Raw genomic sequence first — 24,826 nt, forward strand, 5'->3', positions numbered from 1 at the left:
CTGCTTAATGCACAATCAGCCTAAAGCATCCATGATAAGTAGCTGTCCAGCTGCTGCTTGAATACTGCCAGTGAGGGGGAGATCATCACCTTCTTAGGCAGTCGATTCCAATGCTAAACGTTGACTGTGAAATTTGTTCTCCTGATATCAAGTCGATATAATTCTCCATGTAGATTAAACCCATTACTGTGGTTCCTATCCTCTGCTGCCAACAGTAACCTTTCCCTGCCCTTCTCTAAGTGACAACCTTCCAAATACTTAAAGAGAGCAATCATGTGCCCTCTCAACCTCCTCTTCTCCAGGCTGAACATTCCCAAGTTCCTCAGCCTTTCCTCATAGGGCTTTGTTCCCAGATCATTTTCGTCACTCTCCTCTGAACCCTCTCAATTTTTGTCCATGTCCTTATGAAGTGAGGTCTCCAGAATTGCACATGGCACACCAGGTGGGGTCTGACCAATGCGGTGTACAGTGGGACTATGACATGATGTGATGCCTCTGTTGATACAGCCCAAGACTACATTTGCCTTCTTTACCACTGCATCACACTGTCTGCTCATATTTAGCTTACAATACACAACTACCCCAAGATCACATTCACACATGCTGCTACCCACAAGTGTACCTCTCATTCAGTATGCATGCTTCTCATTTTTGTGGTTCTCCTTATTGAATTGCATCTTGTTCTCATTTGTCCACTTTTCCAGCATGTTCAGATCTCATTGAACTCTGTCTCTTCTGAGGCATTCGCTACTCTCCCAATTTGGTGTCATCTGAAAATATAATGAGGTGTCCCTCTACCTCCTCATCTGGATAATTGTTTAAAACTTTTGAAAAGTACCAGACCCAGTACCAAGCTCTCTGGCCCTATGCTGCTCACCTCTCCCCACTCTGATAAAATATCATGGCAACCACTCTTTGGGTGCAACTTTCTAGCCAGTTCCCTAGCCACATAACTATCTGAAAATCCAATCTGTAGTCCTCCAGTTTACCCACCAGAACAACATGGGGAACCTTGTCAAAAGCCTTACTGAAATCCAGGTAGACAACATCCACTGATTTTCTGCGATCTAATAAGCCCATCACTCAAGTCTTTTTTTAAAAAAACCTTTAGCATATTTTTAAAGGTATACTTGATAAGATGTTGAAATGTTATCCTGTTTATAATGAACTTTTGTCATTGAGGGTTTTTTTTGTTGGCAGCCAAAACAAATGTAACTGTAATTCATTTGACGTTTGCTGATGCTGGCAAGCAAAAAGTTTTTCTTGGTATGATGAATGGGCCCATTTATTAATATAAGATGAGAGCAATATATTGCACATAGCTTCAGAACCTGTATTACAAAACACATTCTTTAATTTCCCCACAGTAGCTGTTGAGGACCAATCCAGTTTAATTTCTTAATGATATCAAAAGGTGTCCCTAGAAATGTTAGAGTGAATTTGTAGCAGTTCCTGTTTGGCATGTTCTCAGGGCTGAGCTAGACAGTACATCTGACCTGTGAAAACAGTGCCGTTGCACCAACTTTGCAAGATCCTGATAGAGATCTTTCTCTCCTCTTCCCTGTACCTTTTCAGGTGCTAAAACTATCTCCTGTGGTGCTTGCAACATTTTTAAATAGCTTAGTTCAGCTCTTAGATTGCCATACCTACCATCTAGTTTTGCCTTAAATGGTATTTATATAGAAATAAACGTAAAGTTTTATTTTACATCTATATGAATACCATTTGAGGCAAATGTTCACAACAATAAGCAGCACGGGAGTGTGATTGATATTTCAAATTCTCATGAACAGCAAAGCTAAAACAAGACTTTGGAGAGTAATTTTGACAAAATGCCTCTCTATAGCCACTAGAGGGTAGAACAGTACCAGTTAACTCAAACATGCTTATTTTTTAAAAAAACAGTCAATAGGAAAATAACTTTGATGGATTCAAGATGTTTGTACATTTCACTATGTTTATATTTAGCTGGTTCTAAATATGGAATGTACTGAGTAGGCGAGTCTTTGAATAGACGGAGAAACTTATCTTTTGATGACCGTCTATATTTGATCATTTACAAATTCAGCAAATGTATCCTGTTCAAATACAGGTCAGCTAAAAGTAATACTATTCCATCATTCCACAGAACACACTGTTCAAGGAAGTAATTTTGCCCATGTTGCCAGACACCAGATCATAATTTAGTCAAATGGATTGAGCTAGCAATCGAGCCTATGAGGCTCCAAATGGCTTTGCTGTTCTGGAACTGTGGCCCAAGAGCTTTGCAAATGTATATGAATTCTTGTGGACTGGAGGCTGGAAGCTGCTAAAATGTGTTGCCTTCCCAAAACTTTAGAGAAAGTGAGGTAACAATTGCACGTGGGGTACAGTTGCTTGGGGGTAGAGGCTAGGGAGGGTGGAGTTTGGGAATGGGGGTGATCAGCAGGGTACCAGAGAATCCACCCTTCAAAGCAGCCATTTTCCCCAGGGAAACTGACTTATGTTGTCTGGTGTAGCCAGTGTGGTGTAGTGGTTAAGAGCAATCGCTTCTACCCTGGCGAGCTGGGTTTGACTCCCTGCCCCTTCACATGTAACCAGCTGGGTGACCTCGGGCCAGTCACAGTCCTGTTGGAGCTGTTCTCAGAGTAGTGCTGTCAGAGTTCTCTCACCCTCTCCTACCTCGCAAGGTCTCTGTTGTGGAGGGAGGAAGGGAAAGGTGTTTGTAAGCCGCTTTGAGACTCCTTCGGGCAGTGAAAAGTAGAGGCCCCACCTGGGCAAAATGAGAAGTGGAATTTAATGAAGCTCCTTGCACTTACCCATCCCTTAAGCTCCCCTCTGTATATATGTCGCCTCTTGCTTTTATTGTTTCTTCATCTCTCCCCCCCCCATAGCTCCCAGTGTGTTTTAATGACAGTTCAGTCTTTTAAACATCTGAAAATAATGGAATTATACAATGTTGAGTTTCCGTGATTTGATAATCATAGAAACTCAGCATGTGCAGTGTTTCCACGTAGTGTGCCTCATTATTAAATAACACTGTTGTGAATTGGTATATTCAGTTCAATGATTGCAGACCGTTTTTTAATTGGTTCCATATAATCTAGCCTTTTTTAAAAGCAGTGTTATGATATAACATGACTGCAAATGCCCAAAAATGAGATTCCATTGCTTCTGAATTTCATGATTCAACCATACAACCCCTTTTCAAAGGAAGTGCGGAATGCATGTAAAGAGTTGGATCTGAATTCAAGAAAAAATTCCCCCCAAATAAATGCCCTTTTGTGGGAGAGGTGCTACAAACTCAGACCATCAGCTTGCTGGGAAACAGCAGCAACACTGAGGTGTAGAAAAGGTCCCTGTGGAGCATTTCCAAACAACTTTGAGTCGCAGTTCTAAAGGGATAAGCAGCAACAAAGGGACAATTATCAGAAGCGGGTTCAGACAGTCCACTTGTATTTTCACATCTGCAGATCCTCTTCTACTGGAAAGCATCCTGTTGACTTAGCAGGCACATTACAGGGTAGAAATTTTGCCTTTGAGGATCATCTTGTCAGCCTTTGATCTCCATGTGCACAATGCAAGCAGAATGGAAGTGCAGTTAATAGTAATTATCCACAATTATCCAAGTTTCATGTTGTTGTTAGTTGCGAAGTCCTGTCCGACCCTTCGCAACCCTATGGTTCCACATTACAGGCCATCAAACATTTCCTCATGGTAGTTAGTATCCTAATATGAACAAAACTTAACTATATATGGCTTTGAGGTAAGATTGAGAGGCTCCAGGGATTGTTCAGTATCACAGATTTCTTGAGATGTAAATCGCATAGGTGCTTGTTCATGTGTGAATATTTAGATATCCATCTTGCTGTGCAAGCGTGTTCGGTGACCTTGGGCCACTCATGCACATTCTCCATCGTCTACCTAACAAAGTTGTTGTGAGAATAAAAAGATGGGCAGGTGATATATACTGTCCTGGCCAGGATTAAAATGTACTGAAGTGTCAAGTAGTCTCAAAGCTGCCGCACAGTGCATGGGTGTTGCAGATGAAGGCAATGTGATGATCATCCCTTGACTGGATTTGCTGATCTCATCCTAGCTGGCAGTTCCCAAAGGCCACAGCAGCACTTCTTGCTGTTGCCAAAGTGCGCTTTTGCTACTGTGACTATGTTTAAAGAACATCGATGTTAAAAAATGTTTTATGTACTCTTAAGATGAAAGTTGCCATCTTTTTTCCCCGTTGGGAAATTGCTTTGAAGAGGATCTTTAAAAAATGGTTAGGAAAATAACTTTACTTTTCTGAGCTCTGCTCTTTTCCTTCATTGCTATTGATCAGCTTTCTGACTATTGTTTACTCAAAATTGAATCCACTTATTTCCTAATGTTAGAGCAAGGGAACGTGATAATACACCACAGTGGATTGATTGAAATTAAACTTTCTAACTGGCCATTCCTGTTATTATCATTATTCTGATATTAAGCCGTGTTTATACTTAAACCCATTACTGAGGGTTCTATATTAAACTATGTATAGAATGGTACTGGTTAGATAGTGGGGGTGGGGATGATTCACAATAAGAATAGTTCAGCAGTGGAATCAGCTGCCTAAGGAGGTGTTGAGCTCCCCCTCACTGGCAGTCTTTAAGAAGCTGCTGGACTGGTACTTATCCTGGATGCTTAAGGCTGATCCTGCATTGAGCAGGGGGAAGGGGGGGTTGGACTAGTTGGCCTGTATGGCCCCTCCCAACTCTGATTCTTTTTAGCCAAAATCTTTGGACATGCAACCTGCATACTTCTGACTAGTGTTGCCAGGTCCCCCTGGCCATCAGCAGGGGACAGTGGGCATAGCATTGAGAACTCCAGGTTGGGGTAACTCTTGGATATTTGGCAAGGATAGGGACCTCCGTGAGGTAGAATGTTGTAGAGTCTACTATCTAAAGCAGTGGTCCCCAACCTGCGGTCTGCGGCCCGGCGCCAGACCACGGTTCCCTCTCCCCGCCCTCCCCCCGCAGTAAAAAAATCCCAGGCCGCAAAAGGGAATAAGGGCAAAGAGGTGAGGCAAATGAGCAGCATGTGGTCTCAACACAGCAAGGAGGGCTTAGTCCAGGGCGCAGGGTCAATGCACAGGAGCCCCATTGCCCTTTGGCCTTTCAGCCCTGCTCCTGCAGAGCACAGAAGGTGAGGCAAAGCAAACACCATGGGAGGCTAGGAATGAATGAATGCAAAGAGAAATAAAGTAGGAAATGGCTAAGTTTCAGGGAAAAGGGGCAGCAAGAGAGTAGATATTTAATGTGGGAAGCGTAGAAAGAAGGAGCAGAGTAATGCAAACAAGCCAGCATTAGTGTTGGGCTTCTGGCAGGATCAGAGAGGTGAATTGGGGAGTTCAGGTGAAGGGATTTATATCCTTTTCCTAGCCATGTGGTAAAAAGTCACATAGGCTGAGGTGGGCTTTAGACAAAAGGTGTGATTGCCTTCTGATGGGTGTGACAAAAGATTTGGGATGGCAAAAACAAAGTGAACAAAGAGGCAAGAATGTGACCCTCCTGGAAAGTTCTGGACCTGGGTTCAAATTCTGATATCTAGTTGATGCGAGTAAAGAGGCTTCTAGGGTGAACAAAGCATTCCTAGTCAGTCAGTCAAATTCATTGTATATAGCCAAAGGCCATTGCAAACATACAAACAAGCAATTGATCATGTCAACAACTTAAGCGAACTATGCAGTTTCAAGATACAATATAAAATCTCTGTAATTATCAGTTAGAAAGAATTTACCCAAATAAAATAAAATACAAAGTCTTGCAAATCTATTCCTAATTTTCACTGATCATTTTAAAGAAGTCTGCCAGTTACCACTTTAGCAATACAATGGTTGGGATGGGGAAGAATGTCAGGAAGGAGGATGTTCTTTGTCTTGATAGGAGATGCATACGTGCTTCTTAGGCAGTGCAGGGAGGCAGAGTTCATGAGCAAGATCAGTTGGTCATAATATGGACACTGTTGCTCTCTTTAGAGTGCCTTGTGCTTGGTGGCCTGGCTTACTCCCTTGCCTAGGCCAAAATGCGTACCAAGAGTGACTTGATTGTAGTGGCATGAGGATGCCTTTCCGGTCCAGCGGTGAGATCTGTTGCTATTGCTAGCAATAGTTCCGTAGGGCCTGTGAAATGGAGCTTTTCCACCAAGCCTTTGGTTGAGGCCAACACAGACATAATCAGGCAACCCTGGACTCACCCTACGTGCCCTTCCTGTTCTCACTGTTTCACCAGGAATTACTCTGATGGGCAGTGGGCAGCCTATCTGGTGGTTAGAGGTATTAATCCTAGTTTTATTGATAATGGTTTTATATGAAGTTATGTTTTATTGTCTTGAATTACATCATTGTAATTCACAGTTGTATTTTTAGCTGCGTTGTTAGCTGCTCCAAGACACCGAGGAGCAGGATGTAAATAATAATAGTAATTCTATTTTTTTCTCCAAAATATATGTCATAATTTCTACAGTACTAAATATTGTATTGGCTGTTTATCATACATATGTATGATAAATTAAAAGGGTTAAATTACCTTAAAATCTATTCCAAAACCCATTTTTAAAAGTCTGTTTTTTAAATCCTCCCAATATCTCATATGATTATTATTCTTGTAGGATTCCACAAGGTGATGGAAGGAATCCACAAAGCCATCGAACTTGGATATGATCCTGTTAAGGTAAGAATGCCTCTGTTTCAGTCTTCAGGCTCAAGTGCACAAATCTGTGCACAAAATTTTTCTCTTGTTTCTTGAAACTAAGCAGCATTTACAGAGAGGAAATTATAGAAGGTCTCTGATCATTTCAAAAAGGCTTTCTGAGCATTTGAAATACAAATTATTGAATTGGGGCTAAGAGAATTGTGCCTTTTTTTAAAGCAAGGAGTTGCTGCCCAGTCAAAGAGGACATAACTTGCAGAATCTCCCAAATGCAATCTGTGCCATTTACAGCTGCTGTTAATCTGGTAGCGAGATTTGGGAATGACCTTGGCCCGAGGCCTTGAAGAACCAGTGCCAGTTGGAATAGACAGTACTGAGCCAGATGGGCCTGTGATCTGGCTTATAATAAGGCAGCCTCCTCTGTTTATGGCTCCCATTGTTCCCTGTGGTGTGTACATGTTGTACACTGTCTTCTTTTTGTGGCTTGGAGCAGGTTCTGTGTTTTCCATTTCCCACCTCCAGTTCAATGTTAGACTCAGTATTTGAGAACGTGTCTTAGGATAACATGTTTAAAACTGTGTGCAAGCAGGATAGCTCTGCACAAGCATTTGCAGCATCTTACCAGACTTGAATGTTTCCCTGGGACATTTGCTATTATTGTGGAGAGAGATTTCAGCATTTAGACTGGTTTTAGATTTCTGGCCTTATGTTTGCCTTTGGATTGTCTGTTAGTTAACATTGGGAGACGTGATTTGGAGATGGGTTACTGGTACATGAGCAAAATTAAGATTCTTACTAGCTGAATGTAGAACCATCTGTAGATGCTGGTTGCTGTTTAGGGAATTCACAGATACTTACTTTAGATCTTATAGCTTGATTCTCTTGCCTAATAATCAGTATTGTTTGTTTAAATATATTTCCATTATTTGTTTAACTTTTCTGTTTGTTGCTTGAATTCCTTAATGTAAAATGGAAAACAGATGTAAGTGCAAAGTCTCTGTCCAGTCCAAAATAAATTCCCAACACCCAGATTTCTTTTATTATCCTTCCAAAAAGCTCATTAAAAATAGTCCTATTCAGTTATAATGATCATTTGCATGGGAGGAAAGTGATGCTGTTTCCATGCCTACATATGCACTAGTCAGCTGGTTCCCCCCCCTGCACTTCTAGGTGAATTGTGTGGTTATGAGAGGCCTCAATGAAGATGAACTGGTGGATTTTGTGGCTCTTACAGAGAAACAGCCCCTGGATGTGCGCTTCATAGAGTACATGCCCTTCGATGGTGAGCACTTCAGCTTCTAGCTGCACTTGGCTTCGGGAGGGGACTGGTGCTAAAATAGGAAGTTTCCATTTCTCTCTCTCAGCATATGGTGATGAAATGTCAGCTTGCAGACTTCAGAAACTTCTGTGACCTTTAAGAGGTTTTGATTTGGAAAAGGATGATGCAAGTGGGAACTGTTGGCATAGCTGGTGGCAAAAAAATGGTCTTTTGTGACTCTAGGAAGTTTTAACATAAAGACAGCTTTATGCAATCCTTATTTGACAATCTTGTTGTTAGACCAGGGAATTCCCAGTAGGGGTTCTGGGTAACCCTGAGTTTCTGCAAGAGGTCCCCAGGGGTTCCATGGTCTTTCCCAGAAGTTTGTGTGGCCACCAGCACTGGGTTGGGAAATGCCTGGAGATTTGAGGGGGGGGGGGACAGCTTCTGAAGATGGCAGGAATTGGGGAGGGGATGAACTTCATTGGGGTATAATGCCAAAGCCCACCTTCCAAAGCAGCCCTTTTCTCCAGTTTAACTGATCTCTGTCACCAGGAGATCACTTGTAATAGATGCTCAATAGAAGCTTAGTAATGAGAGTTCAGAGAAAGAGGGCTAAATTCACTGTGAGTTTCCCCTGCACAAACTGTGCTGAAATTAAAGAGATGTGTAAACTGCTCTCATTCACCTGAATGGAGCCTGTGCTGCTCCGTATGTCAGCTCACACTACTGTTCTACAAATCCCCTGTGCCACTGCATCTGACACAAAGTTCATCAGACATGCACATTTTGCCTTGTTTCACAGGGCTTAATTCTTTCTGACCACTAAACATGCCTTGTAGAACTTCTGGGGCCTCCTTTCTTTAACACTGCCAACAGACTTGGTTGAACATATGTAGCTGCCTTATTCTAAGTTGGGCTCTTAATCATATTGTGATCAGGCTATTTTCATCTCTCTCTTTCTAGGCAATAAATGGAACTTCAAGAAAATGGTGAGCTACAAGGAGATGTTGGATACAATAAAGCAAAGATGGCCAGAGTTGGAAAAGCTGCCTTGTGAAGAAGCATCTAGCACTGCCAAGGTGCTTAATTTCTTGGGGTGCCTTTGCTTGTGCAGGACTCATGTCTGTGAGATTACCTCACACATCTGACAGTTAACTGTCATAACTGAAGAGTTACTATATAAGGTGGCAGCTTGAGGCACAGTATCCAAGATAATGTTGCAGTCAAACTGAATGTGGTTCCAGAGCAGCTTTCTCAACTTTGTTACCATTGAGAAACCCCTGAAATATTCTTCAGGCTTTGAGAAACCCCAGAAGTGGCATGATCATGCAGAATATGGTTAGGAAGTATAGCTTTGTGCATGCCCACCTGGGGCTCCTCCCCTTCCCATCCCCTCCAAGTCCAACATAACCATATGTGATCATACCACCTGATAAATGTTTAACAACTTAAAAAAATATATCAAAATTAATTAACTCAGACCAATTCAGGAAACCCTTCTAGGGCTGTCAAGAAAACCCTGGGGTTTCACAAAACCCTGGTTGAGAAAGCCTATTCTAGAGGGATGGATGTGGAAGCAATGAGAATTTTAGACCTAGAATGCTGGGTTGGGGATGTGCACTTCGGCTCAGTTCAGCCACCTCAGCGATCCCCGAATCCCATGGCGGTGCGTAGGAGGCCAGCACCATGGTGCAGAGAGCAGGGACAGTGGTAGCAGTGCACCAGCCAGCGCTGCTGCCCCTCCTCTCCGTGCTGTAGTGCTGGCCTCCTACGCACCGCCTCAGGCTTGGGTGATTGCCAAGGTGGCCAAACTGAACCAAAGTGCACATCCTATGCTGGGTTGAGTGCTGGTGATGAAAGAGGCATGAGGCATGATTTCCTATAAACTCACTGCCGATTTCCAATTTGGGTGTGAATGTGAGAGAATAAAGGCAATATATCCTCTCTTTCCAAGGTGATTTAAATAAGTGTGTCACTCCTGTGTCTTGCCCATGCTGGTCATTGTAATAAAGGCTTGTTCAGATAGGGTACTTTCCCCTGTATGATTATAAAAATGTGAAGAACTGTGTATACTGGATATGCATCATGAGTGTGGGGAACCATCAGGAGTTTTATGTCATAGTTAATATGCTTGGAAATCTCTGAGGTGTGTTCATGTTGAGGGGAGCCATTATATTCAGCTTTTGTAACAATATTATTTCACCAAAACTTCATTGAAGACAAATGAAGTCTTCTTCTAACATATTCGAACCATTATCACTGCATACTGAGCATTTTTGCATTGCAGTAGTCCATATTTTTGCTAGTAATTAAACATATTACAAAGCCAGCATTAACATCAGTTAAACCAGGTACAGCTAAAAGAGAAGGGACTGACAGAAACAGAAATCTTAATGTGTCTGGTTGCATCTTCACTGCTTCAAAGCCTACACTTAGTAACTGTGAACCATGAAGCTTATCCTGGAGAAATCTGATTATGTAATTGAGGGCATGTATTTCTGACATGTTGAATGTTCCTAAACTTCCAGGCAACTTCCACCCAAACCTGGAGGATTTGGAATGTTCAGTTCACAACTCACCCACCTTTGCAGGCAAAGCTGTGCCTGCAAAGGTGAGTGGAGGATATTTAAAGGGAGTGCGCTGCCCTGTTACCACTGATCATGACAGCTGCTGTTATCAGCTGAAGGCACCAAGGAGGATCTGACAGCCTTTAAATGCTCCAGTTGGAGGCCAGGAGCCTTTAAAGGGAGCATCCACCCCTGCATTACAGCTAATTATGACAGCTGTCGGGATCAGCTGTTAGGGGGTCCGTGGTCCCTTTCAGGATTCCCGCCCTACCTTGGCAGGCTGCGGTGGGTATTGAAAGGGAGCATGGATGGCCTAGAGTCAGTCGTATTTTTTATACAGCTGGCTTTACTGCTAGTTATACATATAAACAGCCTACATACTGTAATAAGGCACTTCATCCTGAAGTTTGCAGGATATTAATCTTGATGCTTTTACAGGTGCTATGTAGGTTCTTTTAGAATCCATAGCTAACTGTGGCTTTCTGGTGTTCGCACTTACGCCAAAATATGCACACATGAACCTCACATGGGTTGCATGCTGTTTTCAGCAAAGCTACTTTCTGTGTTAGGTACTTTGAAGTCACTTTGAGCATATTTTTATTCAAATAATTGCCAAAAGAGCTGCAATGTAGTCTTCCAGTTACTCACCTCTTTGAGCATAAACACACTTTACAGGGAAACATCAGTATAAAGATGTTGTTTTGAGGGGTCACTCTTTGTAACGTGCTCCTGCATAGTGAGAAAGTGACACAGCCACAGGGGAAGTACCGTGTAAGCAGGCATGTATATTGAGTAGATTTCTTTCATCCACTGTGACCTTTCCCTTTTAACATTATCCATAAACACTAAACACTAAACTTAAGCTTAATTTTATTTTTATTTATATAGTATAAGATTAAGTCTGGAGATATGGCATTGGTTGCTAAAAGTGCTGTTCTGTTAGACTGATTTTAAAAAGGTTTTTAATGCATTTATTTTAAGCCACCCTGAGCCTTTGGGGAATGCCAACATAAAATCTGAATGTAATCAAATAAAAATAAACTGCAGTCTCTGCGACAGAGCAACATGTAATAACATAAGGCGAGTCATGCTGGATGGGACCAGTGGTCCAGCTAGTCCAGTCTCCTGTCCCAGGTAGAGACAGGGCATAAATGCCCAGGACTTCCCCTGATGTTGCCTCCTGGCACTGATACGTTGCCTCCAAATGCAGTGGTTCCCTTGTGAAAGAGAGAGAGAGAGAGATAGGCTTGACTCTCTTAAGTGTTCTCAGTAATGTATTTCAACTACTGCCTCTGCTTTCTTTCATACTCCCTGCCTTGTCTGTGCCAGGCATATAAGGTGCCAAATTTTCTGGGACAAGTCAGCTTCATCACCTCAATGTCTGAGCACTTCTGCGGCTCCTGTAATCGTCTGAGGATCACAGCTGACGGTAACTTGAAGGTAATAGTGTCCTGCTGACTCCAGACTCATTCGCTCTAGTTTAATGCTGGCTAACGCTTCATTACATAAGCAGTACTGAGCACGCTCAAAGCTGGACTTGCAGCCAAAACCAATCCGGGAGTCGTTTAAGGGATGCCTCTTAGGGGTAAGCAGTGCATCACGTGACCATGCCTGTTGCATCCAAATGTAATCCCATTTTGTTGCCTGAAGTAAGAACTGGGATTTCTTTCTTTCTTTTTTCTTACTTTCTTTTCTTTCTTTTCTTTTTGGCCTCTTTCTTCCTTTTAGAAACACTTTTCCATTGGCTCGAGTTTCCTAACGTAGCATGCTTGAGCTTGTAAAACTAATTGGTAAGAAGCCGAAGATTAAATACACTGTTTAGCTTTGTATGTTATCTCAAATTGGCAGCAGACAAGCTGTTCCCAATCATGTGGCTGGGGACTGTGGAAGCTGGGCTTTTCCCTCCACTGTTTATTCAGTTTCTCTGCATAGCTCTGCGTGATCTGTCAGTTCAAACATCTGTTGCGCAGACTGAAATCCGTTGGGGGTGGGGGTGGAGGGAAGGATGATCAACGCTTCCTGCCACGTTAAACTGCTGTAGATTTAAAATTAGTTTTCCGTTAAATGCTGGTATTCGCCTTCCTCCACTCAGCCACGACAGCAACTGTCTTGCTAATGTTTGCCAACCTCAAGTTGGAGTCAGTTCAACAGCTTAAGCTGATTGCGGAACTAAATTTTCACACTTGGGCCTGTGCAAGGCAGGGATTTTGGGTGCACTGGGTATCTGCAAGACTCGGAGTGGATCCATAGCTCGTCAGTCGGTTGACACTTTCATTGGACAGCGTTTGTCACAAGATGATTGGATCGTGCTACCTGAGAGCCACAGTAACCAGTGAGAAGGAAGCTTTTACATGATCAGAGAACCACTATACAAACTGGCTGTTCAAAAACCATCTGAATCCCATGCTTCCTTCCTCAAAGGGCCCTAAGGCCACTCACCATTGGTCCACTTCACCTTGGTGTTTGCTCTGAGTGAAGGTAGCTCTCTAAGGTCTCTATCAGAGAAAAGTCTCTCCTTATAGCTGCAACCCAAGATCCTTTTGCCAAGGATTGAGCCTGGAACCTTCCACATGCAACAACCACAGTCCCTATCCCTGAACTTGCACCAGGTACGCACCATTTACTCTCTTGAGAGCCAGCTTAGTATAGTGGTTAAGAGGGGGAGACTCTAATCTAGAGGACTGGATTTGATTCCCAACTCCTACATGCAACCAGCTGGGCGACCTTGGGCCAGTCACAGTTCGGTTAGGACAGTTCTCACGGAGTAGTTCTCTCAGAGCTCTCTCAGGCTCATTTACCTCCCAGGGTGTCTATTGTGTGGAGAAGAAGGGGACCACCTTTGGGTAGTGAAAAGCGGGGTGTCAAAAACCCAGCTTTTTCTCTCTCATCCCATCTTTGGTTTCTTTTTAAGGTGTGCCTTTTTGGAAATTCAGAAGTGTCCTTGCGAGATTATCTACGATCCGGTGCCACAGAAGAAGAAGAACTGGTTCAGGTCATTGGTGCAGCTGTTGGCAGGAAAAAGAAACAACATGCTGGTATGGCATTATCACCTGGCCTCTTCCCATCGTGCAAGAGCAAACTCAGACATCAGTGCAGGGCCCCAGTGTGTAGTGGAATGCCTCATATGGAGGACTTGATACTACATTACGGTTTGAAGTGGCCCAAGTGGCATTGGGTCACTTTGCACTTCTGTCCTACATTTTAGACCCACCTCTAAGACCTCTAAGATTCCTAACAACAAGAAAATACTTTGTCATGACATTGAGGTTTAATTTTGGTAAGGTATTGGTGCTTGGGAGCATTTCCATTTTTCCATTTTTTTTTTAACCCCAGCAAATGGCAACTACTTCTGTTGACTATGCATCTGAAAGACTGGAAGGGCAGGCAGGAAAAAATTATGTTGAGTTTTGTGTGAGTTCCATTGCCACAGGGAAAGGGAACTGTGTCATACTTTCTTAGCAAAGGTTTTTCTCCTCCAGTCTCACAGTTAGCCAAGATTCTGCTTTTTCAATGCTGGCAACACCAGAACTCTCAGAAATCTTCCACAATTCCACCACCACTCAGCTTTATTGCTGTAGCTCTCAGACAATTGAAGTGGAGCTTTGTGAGAAGAGGTGAATGATTCAGGGTGGTGGGCCTGAAGCTTTCCCTAGAACCTTGGCATCCTGACGTTGAATGGGCAGAATGCCATTCCTGCACACCCCCTGCCAGTATAATACTAGACATGAGTCGCATATCTTGCACGTGGATTTGCCAGTATAGGCCCACTTTATTCTGTTTTTGCATACATTTCAGCATATTTTGCCCTGAATCCAGATACTCTGAATGCCACTCTCTGCACTGTTACCTTCATTCTTCTATGACCATTTCCATGTATGGTAGAATACTTGGATGACTACCACTCTGCAGGAGTCCATAATCCTTGCCTGTTCATTCCTTTATTCCCAGGCATGTTCAACATTTCTCAGATGAAGAACAGACCAATGATCCTGATCGGTGGGTGACCAGTGAGTACGTACTAAACCATGCTGTTCTCCTGTCTCTTGGAAAGGAATTCAGGCTAACTCGTGCAAAACCGTGAATGTGCTGCCAATACAGACTAAGCATATTTTAATTTCTAGATGAGAGATATGAACATCTAAAAATAAATAAACAAACTGTAAGCCAAACCAAGCAGAAAATATATAATTTGGCAACCATCTCAGAATGTGTTTATATAGATATATGGATATCACACACATGTGCACCTTTGCTGTGTGCACAACTTGCTTGGCAACTTAAATGAAAGTTTGCATGCTACTTTGCTTTTTCTTCTTGCAATTTTGGATTGAACATCTGAAAATGAATAGGCCCTTAATTCTCCCACAGTCATTTTAAAATTCAGTATGTCGTAAGGATCGAGAACTTGGGGCACAGGAGCAATTCACTGCTACTCCTTCCATGGCCTGTAAGAACTGTCTGGCAATTGAGACTCTGCTCCGCTGGCATTCTGAGATGTGTTTGTGGCAGGGGGTTGGGATTACAGTTAATTGAATGAGACATTTGGGGGTGAAAGAGGGAAGCTAGATGCAAAGATAGGGTCCCTCCAGCTGCTTTTGGAATGGCTTGCTGTATTCCTGTAGCCTTTCACATAGCTCCAAACTGGATACGGTCTGACAGGCATGCATTCTGCATCATGGGAAAACTAACCACTGGCATTCTCTGTCCAAACACTGTGGGTTCTATGACCAGAGGAGAGGCAGGAGCCAGCTTGATCTTGACACGCAGACTAGCACACCCATACAGAGAACAGCTAGAGAGGCTTCCTAATTTGGACTTCAGGCTTTATTGTAAAATACTGAAGCCAACTAGTGTGTGAACAAAAAGATGGAAGGGGGTGGGGCAGGGGATAAAAGTATGCAGACTCCATTGCACACAAATTAAATACCATGAAAAAGAATTTATTTATTTCATCTTCTTTCATTGCTTTAGCCAGATCCTTTAAACTAGACTGGCATAGGTGCCTGCTTTAAAAGATGTTTTCCCCCTTGATATGTCCTTTCTCGCAGGTTCACTTGCACTTTAGGACATTTGGCAAGCTAAAAAAAATCCATCCAGGAGAGATGGCTGCTGTGTGCATAAGATGAGGCCAATGGAAAATGAGTCCCCTATTCTGAAACCCTCACATTGCTGGAATCCTTCCTCTACCTTGTGTGTATCCTGGGGACATCTTTCCTTGCCCGTCTGATTCTCATGCCTAGTAAATCACATAGTACTTGATTTTTTCACCTGTTCATGCCAGACAGTCAGTGCCTTGTCTCTATGTGTTGAGGAGCAGGACTCAACTCATTCTGTTCTGAATATGAGTTATGCTGCAAATTTGGGGCTTCTACCTCAAAATCTGCCCCAACCATATCACTGAATATAGACTAGATTTGCTATTGACTTTAATGGCTCCATACAATATAATGGAGCTGAATATATTCAGTATACCTGAATAGTGCTGAATCTAAATACCAGTGCTGATATTGGTATTTGGGTAAATTGGCATATGCCAATATTTTTCAGGTCCAGTATACCCAAACCTATATATATAATAGTATATAGTTTTAACAGTATAGTATATAGTATTAACAGTATAATACTGGCCACAGGCTCACATAGGTATGGGGATACCAGTCTGTATTGACACGTTCAATACAGGTATGGTATCCCCATACCTATGTGAGCCTGTGGCCAGTATTATACTGTTAATATATATAAGGACTTGTCACTGATGAAAGAACTGAAAATGGAGATTACCTGGATTCCGTTTTGACAGAAGCCCTAAAGAATAAAGAAACAAGGAAAACCACAAAATAGGACATTTTTCTTTATTTATCATATTGCCAGTGGATAGGTCTGTTTCTCTCTGTTTGCTTTAATTATTAGACCGTCCTTATACTCAAGTCTGCATCAAGCCTTGCTTAATTTCTGCAGATCATTATTAAGAGAGATCTAGCCACTGTTTCTCTTCATAAACAGAATTGCTTCCATTATGTTTAGTAGGGTCCTTTGGAGTTGGTCCCTGACACTGGCCTCAAGAATGGACACAGCCCAGGATTAAGGGGAAGGGCAGGGAGGGCCTCTTCTCTACAGACTTGGAACTTGAGATGGCACCATGCCCAGGCAGAGCTGAAGTAGTTTGTGTCACTGAGGGGAACTGAGATCTCTCCAGCAAAGTTCCCAGCATGGTGTGTCTCATTATCAGGCAGCAAGAGCTGGCAAGAGCAAGTGGTTTTTCAGTTGCCACTTGAAGCTGTTTCCTGTGTCTCCTGGGCTGAAGCAGCTGCCAAAAGTTTTGTTCTGAAGGTCTAGGTGTGACATGCTGGAAAGGGCATTGAGATAGTTAAAGATGGTTTATTTCTAGGCCTTTGCTTTGAATAGAGAGAAGCTGATCGTGTGATGTTCCTTTCCCATGCCTTGGTGTATATTAACAACAGAAGTGGAAAGAGATCAGCCTTATAAGTGCCCTGTCTGTGGCCCGCAATACAGACGCTAGTGGAGCTCTCCGGTTTTCCCACTGGTCCCTGCCTAAGTCTCAGCAGTCTCACAACAGTAAGGCCTTTTTACTAATCTTCTAGATTTCGCTTAGAATGAAGAAAGTAGGTAGCAAAATAAATTGCCATCCCTGTGAGGCAGATAGGCTGGCCATAATTATTAAGACTATAAAATATGTCCAGTTTTGCTTATGAACACTTGAAGAATTTTCATGTTGTCTTGTAACTTGTAAAGTACTGGATAAAATCCTTATAAGCTTTTGACGTTTTAGGCACTGAAATTCTGTGTTTGTCATTCTTTTCCTAGAATCAGCATCAAGGTCATTCCCCCTCTTCCAAGATGCCCTACAGGACCGAGGAACTTTAGGTGGTGAGGGCCACAAACTTGGCCACTGGCTGACTGTGAGAGCAAGTTTGTCCAAGCCCGTGGGGGAAACATTTAAGAAAAATGTGTTTACAGGACATCATGCACTGCCAGGATCTCACACAGCACAACAACAGCTTGCAGCAGGAATTCTGCAAGCTCAGCTGAGTAGCAGTTGTATTCTCCAAAAGAACTTGGGCTCTGGTTTTGACACCAAGTGCCTTAGCACAAGAATATCTCCCTCCAAGCAGAAATCTCATGAGAGTAGGAACATTCACTCCAGTGTGAGAAACCAACTGGAAGAGAAAAGTTCTACTGCCAAGTTACTTGGTGCTTCAGACTGCCTAACCCACATTGACCAGGAAGGCAAGGCTTCCATGGTGGATGTGGGCAGGAAGGTTGATTCTGAAAGGACTGCCGTGGCCAGTGCTGTTGTCTACCTGGGTAAGAAGGTGTTTGAATTGGTGCGTCAGAACCAGATGAAAAAAGGGGATGTTCTGGCAGTTGCCCAGATTGCAGGGATTCAGGGTGCCAAGTTGACCAGTCAGCTGATCCCGCTTTGCCACAACATCCCATTGCATCTGGTGGATATTTCTATGAGTCTAGATGAGAGCAGGCATGCAGTAGTGATCCGGGCTCTATGCCGCACTTATGGGAAAACAGGTGTTGAAATGGAAGCCTTAACAGCTGCCAGCCTGGCTGCTTTGACTGTGTATGATATGTGCAAAGCAGTCACTCACGACATGGTCATTGGAGAGGTGAAATTGCTTAGTAAGGAAGGAGGGCAGAGAGGAAACTACCAGCGAAGCTAGAAAGTATCTGAAGATTCTGAACCAAGAGATCATCCTTGGCATCTAAGGCTTCTTCTGCACCTACTTAGCATCAGGACTTCGGCAATTACGATTTGAACTGCCAATCACTTTACTATAGAATTGACATTCACTTAAATCACTTATCTTCCTGGCATGGATCATTGGTTGCCTGCCTTTTCCCATAGGGATTACTGGTAAAGAGGAGGAGATTACTAAGGTCTTACGTTCCTAAAGTATTCAGGGCTTGTGAAACTCACTGAGATGCAGCTGGGCTGCACACCTCACCTCTCTTCCTTGTACAGGGTTACAATCTCGCATTCTGGCAGATGTTCTCTTTCATTAGCATTAAAAATCATTCGCACAACAGGATTTCACTTAGAATCCATTGCTTAAGTGTTAGCTGATACACCACTAAGGATTCCAACTGGAACAAAAATAGTGAAAGTTAGGATTCTTAATCAATTGAGCCATTATATCAATGCCTTGCTTAAGCCCAAGTATCAAAACTATAAACTTGTTTCCTAGACTACTCAGGCTAAATGCAGTTTTTAGTACACCAAGGTGAGACAGTGTGATATTTATAGTGGGAATAATTTGTCCACCGGGAAGAAATGGATACTAGATAATCAAGACATAGTTTTCTGTGTGTGCGTTTGCGTGTGTGTGTATATATAGAGGCTTGTACATAAAATGGCACTGTTAATAAGGATAAATGACTGACACAATCAATACTGTTTCCTTCCAACAAAAGTGTGCCTAATATAGCTCAAAATCTAGCCATGCTAGATCATGTCTTTTCAGTCAGTCAAGTTTATTTGGTCATAATACTTATGTAAGGACTAGTAGCAATAACATTTATAACAAATGGTAAACATTAGTAAAGTTAAAATATCTCTAATTTGTACAGAATTGTTACACATGAATATTAAAAATAAATATCAAAAGAAATTTTGCTATCATATAAGAAGTGGTTGGAACTTTATCCCTTAACAAAAATTTAAGGTGTTACTATTATGTGAGGCTAAAGATGAGTATTTAGGAGAATGTGACAGCAACGGGAGAATTAAGCTATCCCTGATACTGTTATAAATTGGTCAAGATAAAAATATATGTGAGATTGTCTCAATTTTACTAGTATTACAAGGGCAAAAGATGTATCTCCAATGGTCACCTAAGGAACCTGCCCTCCAGAAGAGCTGAAGGAAATGCATAAAAATGTGCTCTGGAAAATACCCAACAGTATTTTGGTATAGAGATATTTAATATATGGAGCTTGAGTATTTCCTAACCAGCTTTTCATGTCTCTTCCAATCAGGCACACTTCTGAAAGCAATCTTCCAAATTAATAGTCCTGTTGCCTTCTCTAAAACAGTGAAATTAATATTGTGCTGAGATCTATACTCTTTGTGCTGAAGCTACTCAAGGTAACCTTTCCCAACATCATTCAACATCATTCCTGACAGTTAGAGCAGTTTCACAATGGAACAGGTTTCCTCAGGAGGTGGTAGGTTCTCCTTCTTTGGACATTTTAAACAGAGGCTGGATAATTATCTGACTAAGAGGCTGATTCTGTGATGGTTAAAGGGGGTGGCAGGTTACAGTGGATGAACGATAGGGTTGTGAGTGTCCTGCATTGTGCAGGAGGTGGAGTAGATAACCCATGAAGTCCCTTCCAACTCTGTTATTCTATGAAAATCATTTTTACTCTCTGTTCTTACAACCTTCTCAACATCAGAAGTTTCTCCACCATTCTCTGATCTCACCTTGGCATGCAAGGACAGAAGATGTAGGGCAGTATCTCTGATAGTCACATTTTGTTATCCAAATAGGTAGTCTCTTAATTAATTGGGAGAAATGAGCTTAAAGGAGTCATTGCAATAGGTGGGTAACTAGGATCTCCACCATTGTTCACAGGGATTGTTCCCCCTAGAGCAGCGGTTCTTAACTACTGCGCCTCTGTGACCCCTACAGCAGGAGTGGTAGTGATGGCAGCGGCACATGGGTGTACATGCACGCAGCAGCACGCATGCGCACATGCCACCATTGCTCCTGTTGTAGAGGTCGCAGAGCGGCAGCATGGCACTGGCCTCCTATGCGCCACCTTGGAGCTTACCGAGGCAGCGCTCAGTAGGCCAGCATCACAGCGGCAGTATAGTGAGCTCTGTGGCACAATGGTGGCGTGGAGGAGGCCAGCGCTATGCCGCTGCCACCACGACCCCCTGGGAAAGACCTCGAGGGGTCGCAACCCCCAGGTTGAGAACCGCTGCCCTAGGGAAACTCAAAATAAACCCATTGGATGTTTGATCAGAAAGGCTTTTATTAAGGGAAAAGAGTACAGCAGTACAGCAGTACAGCACATAGAAAAGCCCACAAAAGGCTAGCTAAGAAAATAAGGAAGGAAAGCAGTATTACCAGACACCTACAGAGGCAATGGCAAAACAACCAGCATTTCACTGAAAGATTAGATAGACACGCCCACATGCAAATGGGAATGTTACAGAGAGTTCAGCAACACACACACACAGGACTGGGGCATGTTGCTTATTGATATAGGGGAAATGGTCACCAAGACTGTGCTGACATATTTGCCCCTACAACAATGACTTGATGAGTGTTCCAGCATTAAACAAAGATTTGGGAGAAGTGTGATGAGTTTACTGGGAGTTGAGCTATCGATGCTAATGGTTCTTGATGACTTTTTGAATACCAGACAGGAATACTATATCAAATTTTAGGAAAGGAGTTAAATACTGTCTAATTAAGGTAAGTGGGTATAGGGTAAGTGAGATTGGAATTTGATTAGATTAATCACAAGTTCTTCAGAGACCTATTGTCCTAAATTATGTGTTTTCCTGGGGTAGCGGAGGTCACCAGTGGGTTAGCTGCCCTTTCCCACATATTCTAAGCTATGTCCAGACTTGTCTCTGGCTAGCATCCATTTTATGTTCTTTTGGGCCATACACGGTATTTGTGCTCATGATCTGGATGGCATCTAGTTTAGTGTCATTTTTGCCCAGTGTATTGCATTTAATGTCTGAAATAATATTGAAATAAGGATGATTATGGGTTTCTATTCTAACATGTCTTTCAATTAGAGGAGGGGTCTGACTGCTAACAATATAGGCAGCAACAGGTCTTTCCCGAAAGCTGCATCAAAACAACAACACCAGCTCTGTGGGACTTGTACAACCTTCATTGAGAGGTAAAGTGTGTGGCTAGCCTTGAGCTTGATAATGAGGAGGGCTCTTGATTTTACATGGGTTATTGTTGGAATCTGTTGGGTGTTTTGAATGCATTGAGATAAACATGACTAAGTATAAAGCAGCTTGAGGGCTGTGTTTAATAAAGGGCAGCTATGCTGTGAAAATGGTACTTGTGCCATTGTGACATTTTGGTGCCTTTTCCCTTTTGTTGAGCACACACAGGGCCCTTTACTTTTCTGTATATACACTGCTGTTAACTGCAAATAAATTACTTTGTGAGGATGATGGTTCTGGAAGCAACCAAGGAAATTTTCATAAAGGCGTATGTTGCCTCTCAAGTGGCCTGCTGTGCTCCTTGAACCCACAAAGCAATTAGTGAACGGAAGGGAATGGTCTTAATAGGAGAGTACGACAAATCTTGGCTTCCTCAGTGTGCAATGAACAAGGAGCCAAGCGATGGAGCAATCTGTTGATGCTTTGTCCTATAGCAACCCTTAGAAAAAAATGTCTTGGTGCCTGTAAATAGTGAGGGAGAAAGTCAGGCTAAGGGAGCTCCTTATCAGGAAGCTCCAGCAAATTCAGTACCGCTTGGCCCATGCCATGTTATAGTTAAGATGAGTGTGAACTAAACCATGATCAGCATCTGTTTATGTAGCATCATCACATGAACCCTTTAGGAATGGGGTTGTGCTTCTCCTCCAAGGGCACCCCATCTTCAGATTAAATGCTCTTAAAATAACCTTGTTTTTATTTTATGCAATTAATCTTCAATATACCCAGTTACAAGTATTTTAATGCTGCTGCAAACCTCCTCTCTGTTCCTAAACCCTCAAATGCTTATGAATGGAAGATAAAACTTTGGGGAGGGGGGGGAATCAAAAATCAAATAAAAAAGAATGCCAGAGGCACTCTGGTTCATAGGTGAAATGAGGATTGAATGCACTAAAGTTTTTATTATATGATGCTCCTATTGCAAAATACTAAGCTGATTGAAAAACTCCAGTTTTCTGTCCTGTTCTGTCATATTCACTTTTACTCCATTTATTTTTCTGAACAGAACTAAGTTGGAGTAAGTAGATCGGACAGATTCCTTGAATGGAAATGGGTCATCAGGGTTGCTTCACACATTACAGTATTTTCTGCATAGTAACTTTTGATGTTGGAGAAATGCACGTTGAAGATTAGAACGGGTATTCTGAGTATACTCTTTGGGTGCCCAAATAATAGATCATCTGTAGGTCATGTGTGATATTTTAGGTTCCAATGATATTTTAGTCCTGATTTCTTGTGTCAGAAAATAAATGCTCTGAATGCATATCAGAAGTATACAGGGTCCCCCAGAAAGGATTCCTGTGCAGATCCCAATGAAAGCCATGAGGGGCCATGGCTCAGTGTCAGAGTATCTGCAAGGACCCTGTCATCAGTCCCTGGGTCCAGTCTCCAGCATCTCCAGTTAAGGAATCTGGAAGTGACTGAGTAACAGCAAAGTTACTCTGCCACAGCTGGAGTAGAAAAGACCTGTGGACAAGTGGTCTGAACCAGTATAAGGTTGCTTCGTATATATGACTTGCACACAAATAGACTTTCTGTGAAAGCTGTTCCTGATGGTGTATTCCTTGTGGTTGATGAGTTATCACTGGTAGCACCACAAGAGCAGCTTGTCCTTCTTTCTGTATTCCAGTGCTCCTTGGGGTGCTGGTAGCACCACAGGAGCAACTCTGTTTAGACCTGGGCCTACATCGAGTCTTTTCATTGCAGCCCAGGGCTGTCAGCATTGCTGAGGCCACTTGGCTAAGCTTGCCGCCCGCCAGCAGGACGTTTCCTGGTAAGTTAAAGGGCTGGTCTGCCCTGGTCAGTCATGCTCCTGTTGCCTAGGGATGGCAGGTTGCAATTCAGATCTGATTTCAGTGTTTAACAAAAGAGCCATGGGCATGATATAAGACTTGAGCTTGCCATCATCACAAAACGATATTCATTTGTGTTCCAGAGCTTAGGTTCTAAGGCAGTAAAAATTATATAGTGCTCATATATTAAATGCCAAGGAGTCTTCCCCCTCCCTTTATGAGAAACATATAAGAGGTGTACGTGGTGTGGCTTTCTGCTTTTATTTAAATACAGTGGCACAACGTCATTTTAAAAGGGCTTTTAAAGGTATATTAGGTTTTAGGGAAGGCTGTGAACTAGCAGATGACAGGATGGATCCCATGGGCCTGTTTTGGTACTGGTTGAGGCTTCCTCTGCCAAAGGCTCCTTGCTTCAGAGGGAGGCACTGCTGTCAAAACAAATCTGTGGGGTCCCAGTCATGGTTCTAAGTTCTTTGTTCAATTGCACTTGAACGTTATCTGTTGATGAGCCCATGGGGCAATGTGGCTTAGGGATTTGGCACTTTTTGTGTGGTTTCAGGAGGAGGCTATTTACTTTTGAAGTGGGTTTAATGGTGTCTTTTGGTGCCATCTGGCAACTATGCACAACCATTTTTGACATTCAATTGTTATACAGTGTAAGTATGTTTTCTAGATAATAAGTGATGGAATTGGGGAATAATTATTTTCACCCAGCTTTACTGTGGTGATATAGAAACTTTTTTTGCTGTTGTACTAGACTTTTAATAAATTGTAATTGCAATCAATAACAGGATATGTGTGTGTGTTTCTGCATCTGTCTCCTTTAACTGTGAATGAGGTATCAAGCATATAAAAGTTAAAAAGTCACTGTGAGGGGGGGTGGCTCTGAAGGCTCTACTCAGTGAGTATCCATTTACAACCCTTTTCAAAAGAGCTTGAAGCAACCTGTCTCTTTAGGACTGAGTGATATTTGTCAGTTTCTGCCCAAACTATGTCCAATTGTATATTCTTGCTCTCTAGAATGATTGACTCAATGCAGAATGAAGATAAGGAGTGGTGGTTGAAGCAGTAACCTCCCTGCTGCTATTAAGATCTTTCAAACTATGCTGATTTCAAAACTCTTCTATGGCATACCAGTATGGGGCATAGACCTCCCTGCAGGAGTAGGGAGGCTGCAATCCACCTTCCTTTGCCGTTTATTGGGCCTCCCCAAATGCATCTCTGCCCTCACAATATACTTGGAGACTGGCGTTACCCAACTGGCCACTCTAACCTGGCTCCGTATCCTTAAATACTGGCTCCGCCTGAACTTTAGAGCCCAAGCTGGGAGTCTCGTCTACCTTATGCTGTCTGATAAGTTTATATCACCCTGGTTCATGAAGATTAGCAACAAACTAAAGTCTATAGGCCTGTCTATTGAGTTTTTAGAAAACTTGAAGAGAACCAAGCTTACAATATCATCAGGCAACGAATCCTGGATATTAACTATCAGAACACTATCGTTGGAGCACGTAGAACATGCTCCCCCATCTTTTTTGAAATCTATCCCCCAGCAAGGATCCCAGAGTACTTTACATCTTTAAAATCGCCTTCCT

At 42.6% G+C, this 24,826-nt stretch overlaps 1 protein-coding gene across 4 annotated transcripts in view; it reads left to right on the forward strand.

Annotated features, from left to right (window-relative positions):
- MOCS1 (molybdenum cofactor synthesis 1) overlaps positions 1 to 24,019 on the forward strand; it is a 41,501-nt gene extending 17,482 nt beyond the window's left edge. The window contains exons 5-11 of one of the 4 annotated variants that reach the window (XM_077341849.1): positions 6,622 to 6,683; positions 7,833 to 7,944; positions 8,887 to 8,912; positions 11,820 to 11,930; positions 13,402 to 13,525; positions 14,439 to 14,486; positions 17,316 to 24,019. In XM_077341849.1, coding sequence (XP_077197964.1) covers positions 6,622 to 6,683; positions 7,833 to 7,944; positions 8,887 to 8,912; positions 11,820 to 11,930; positions 13,402 to 13,525; positions 14,439 to 14,486; positions 17,316 to 18,184 — 1,352 coding nt within the window. In that variant the 3' untranslated portion in view covers positions 18,185 to 24,019. Of the gene's footprint in view, positions 1 to 6,621; positions 6,684 to 7,832; positions 7,945 to 8,886; positions 9,003 to 11,819; positions 11,931 to 13,401; positions 13,526 to 14,438; positions 14,502 to 17,315 lie in introns of all 4 variants that reach the window. The other 3 variants (XM_077341860.1, XM_077341870.1, XM_077341851.1) reach the window with 3 other exon arrangements.
- Positions 24,020 to 24,826: the final 807 nt, after the last annotated feature.

The sequence above is a fragment of the Paroedura picta genome, chromosome 1, assembly GCF_049243985.1.
Source record: "Paroedura picta isolate Pp20150507F chromosome 1, Ppicta_v3.0, whole genome shotgun sequence".
Taxonomy (NCBI): Eukaryota; Metazoa; Chordata; class Lepidosauria; order Squamata; family Gekkonidae; genus Paroedura; species Paroedura picta.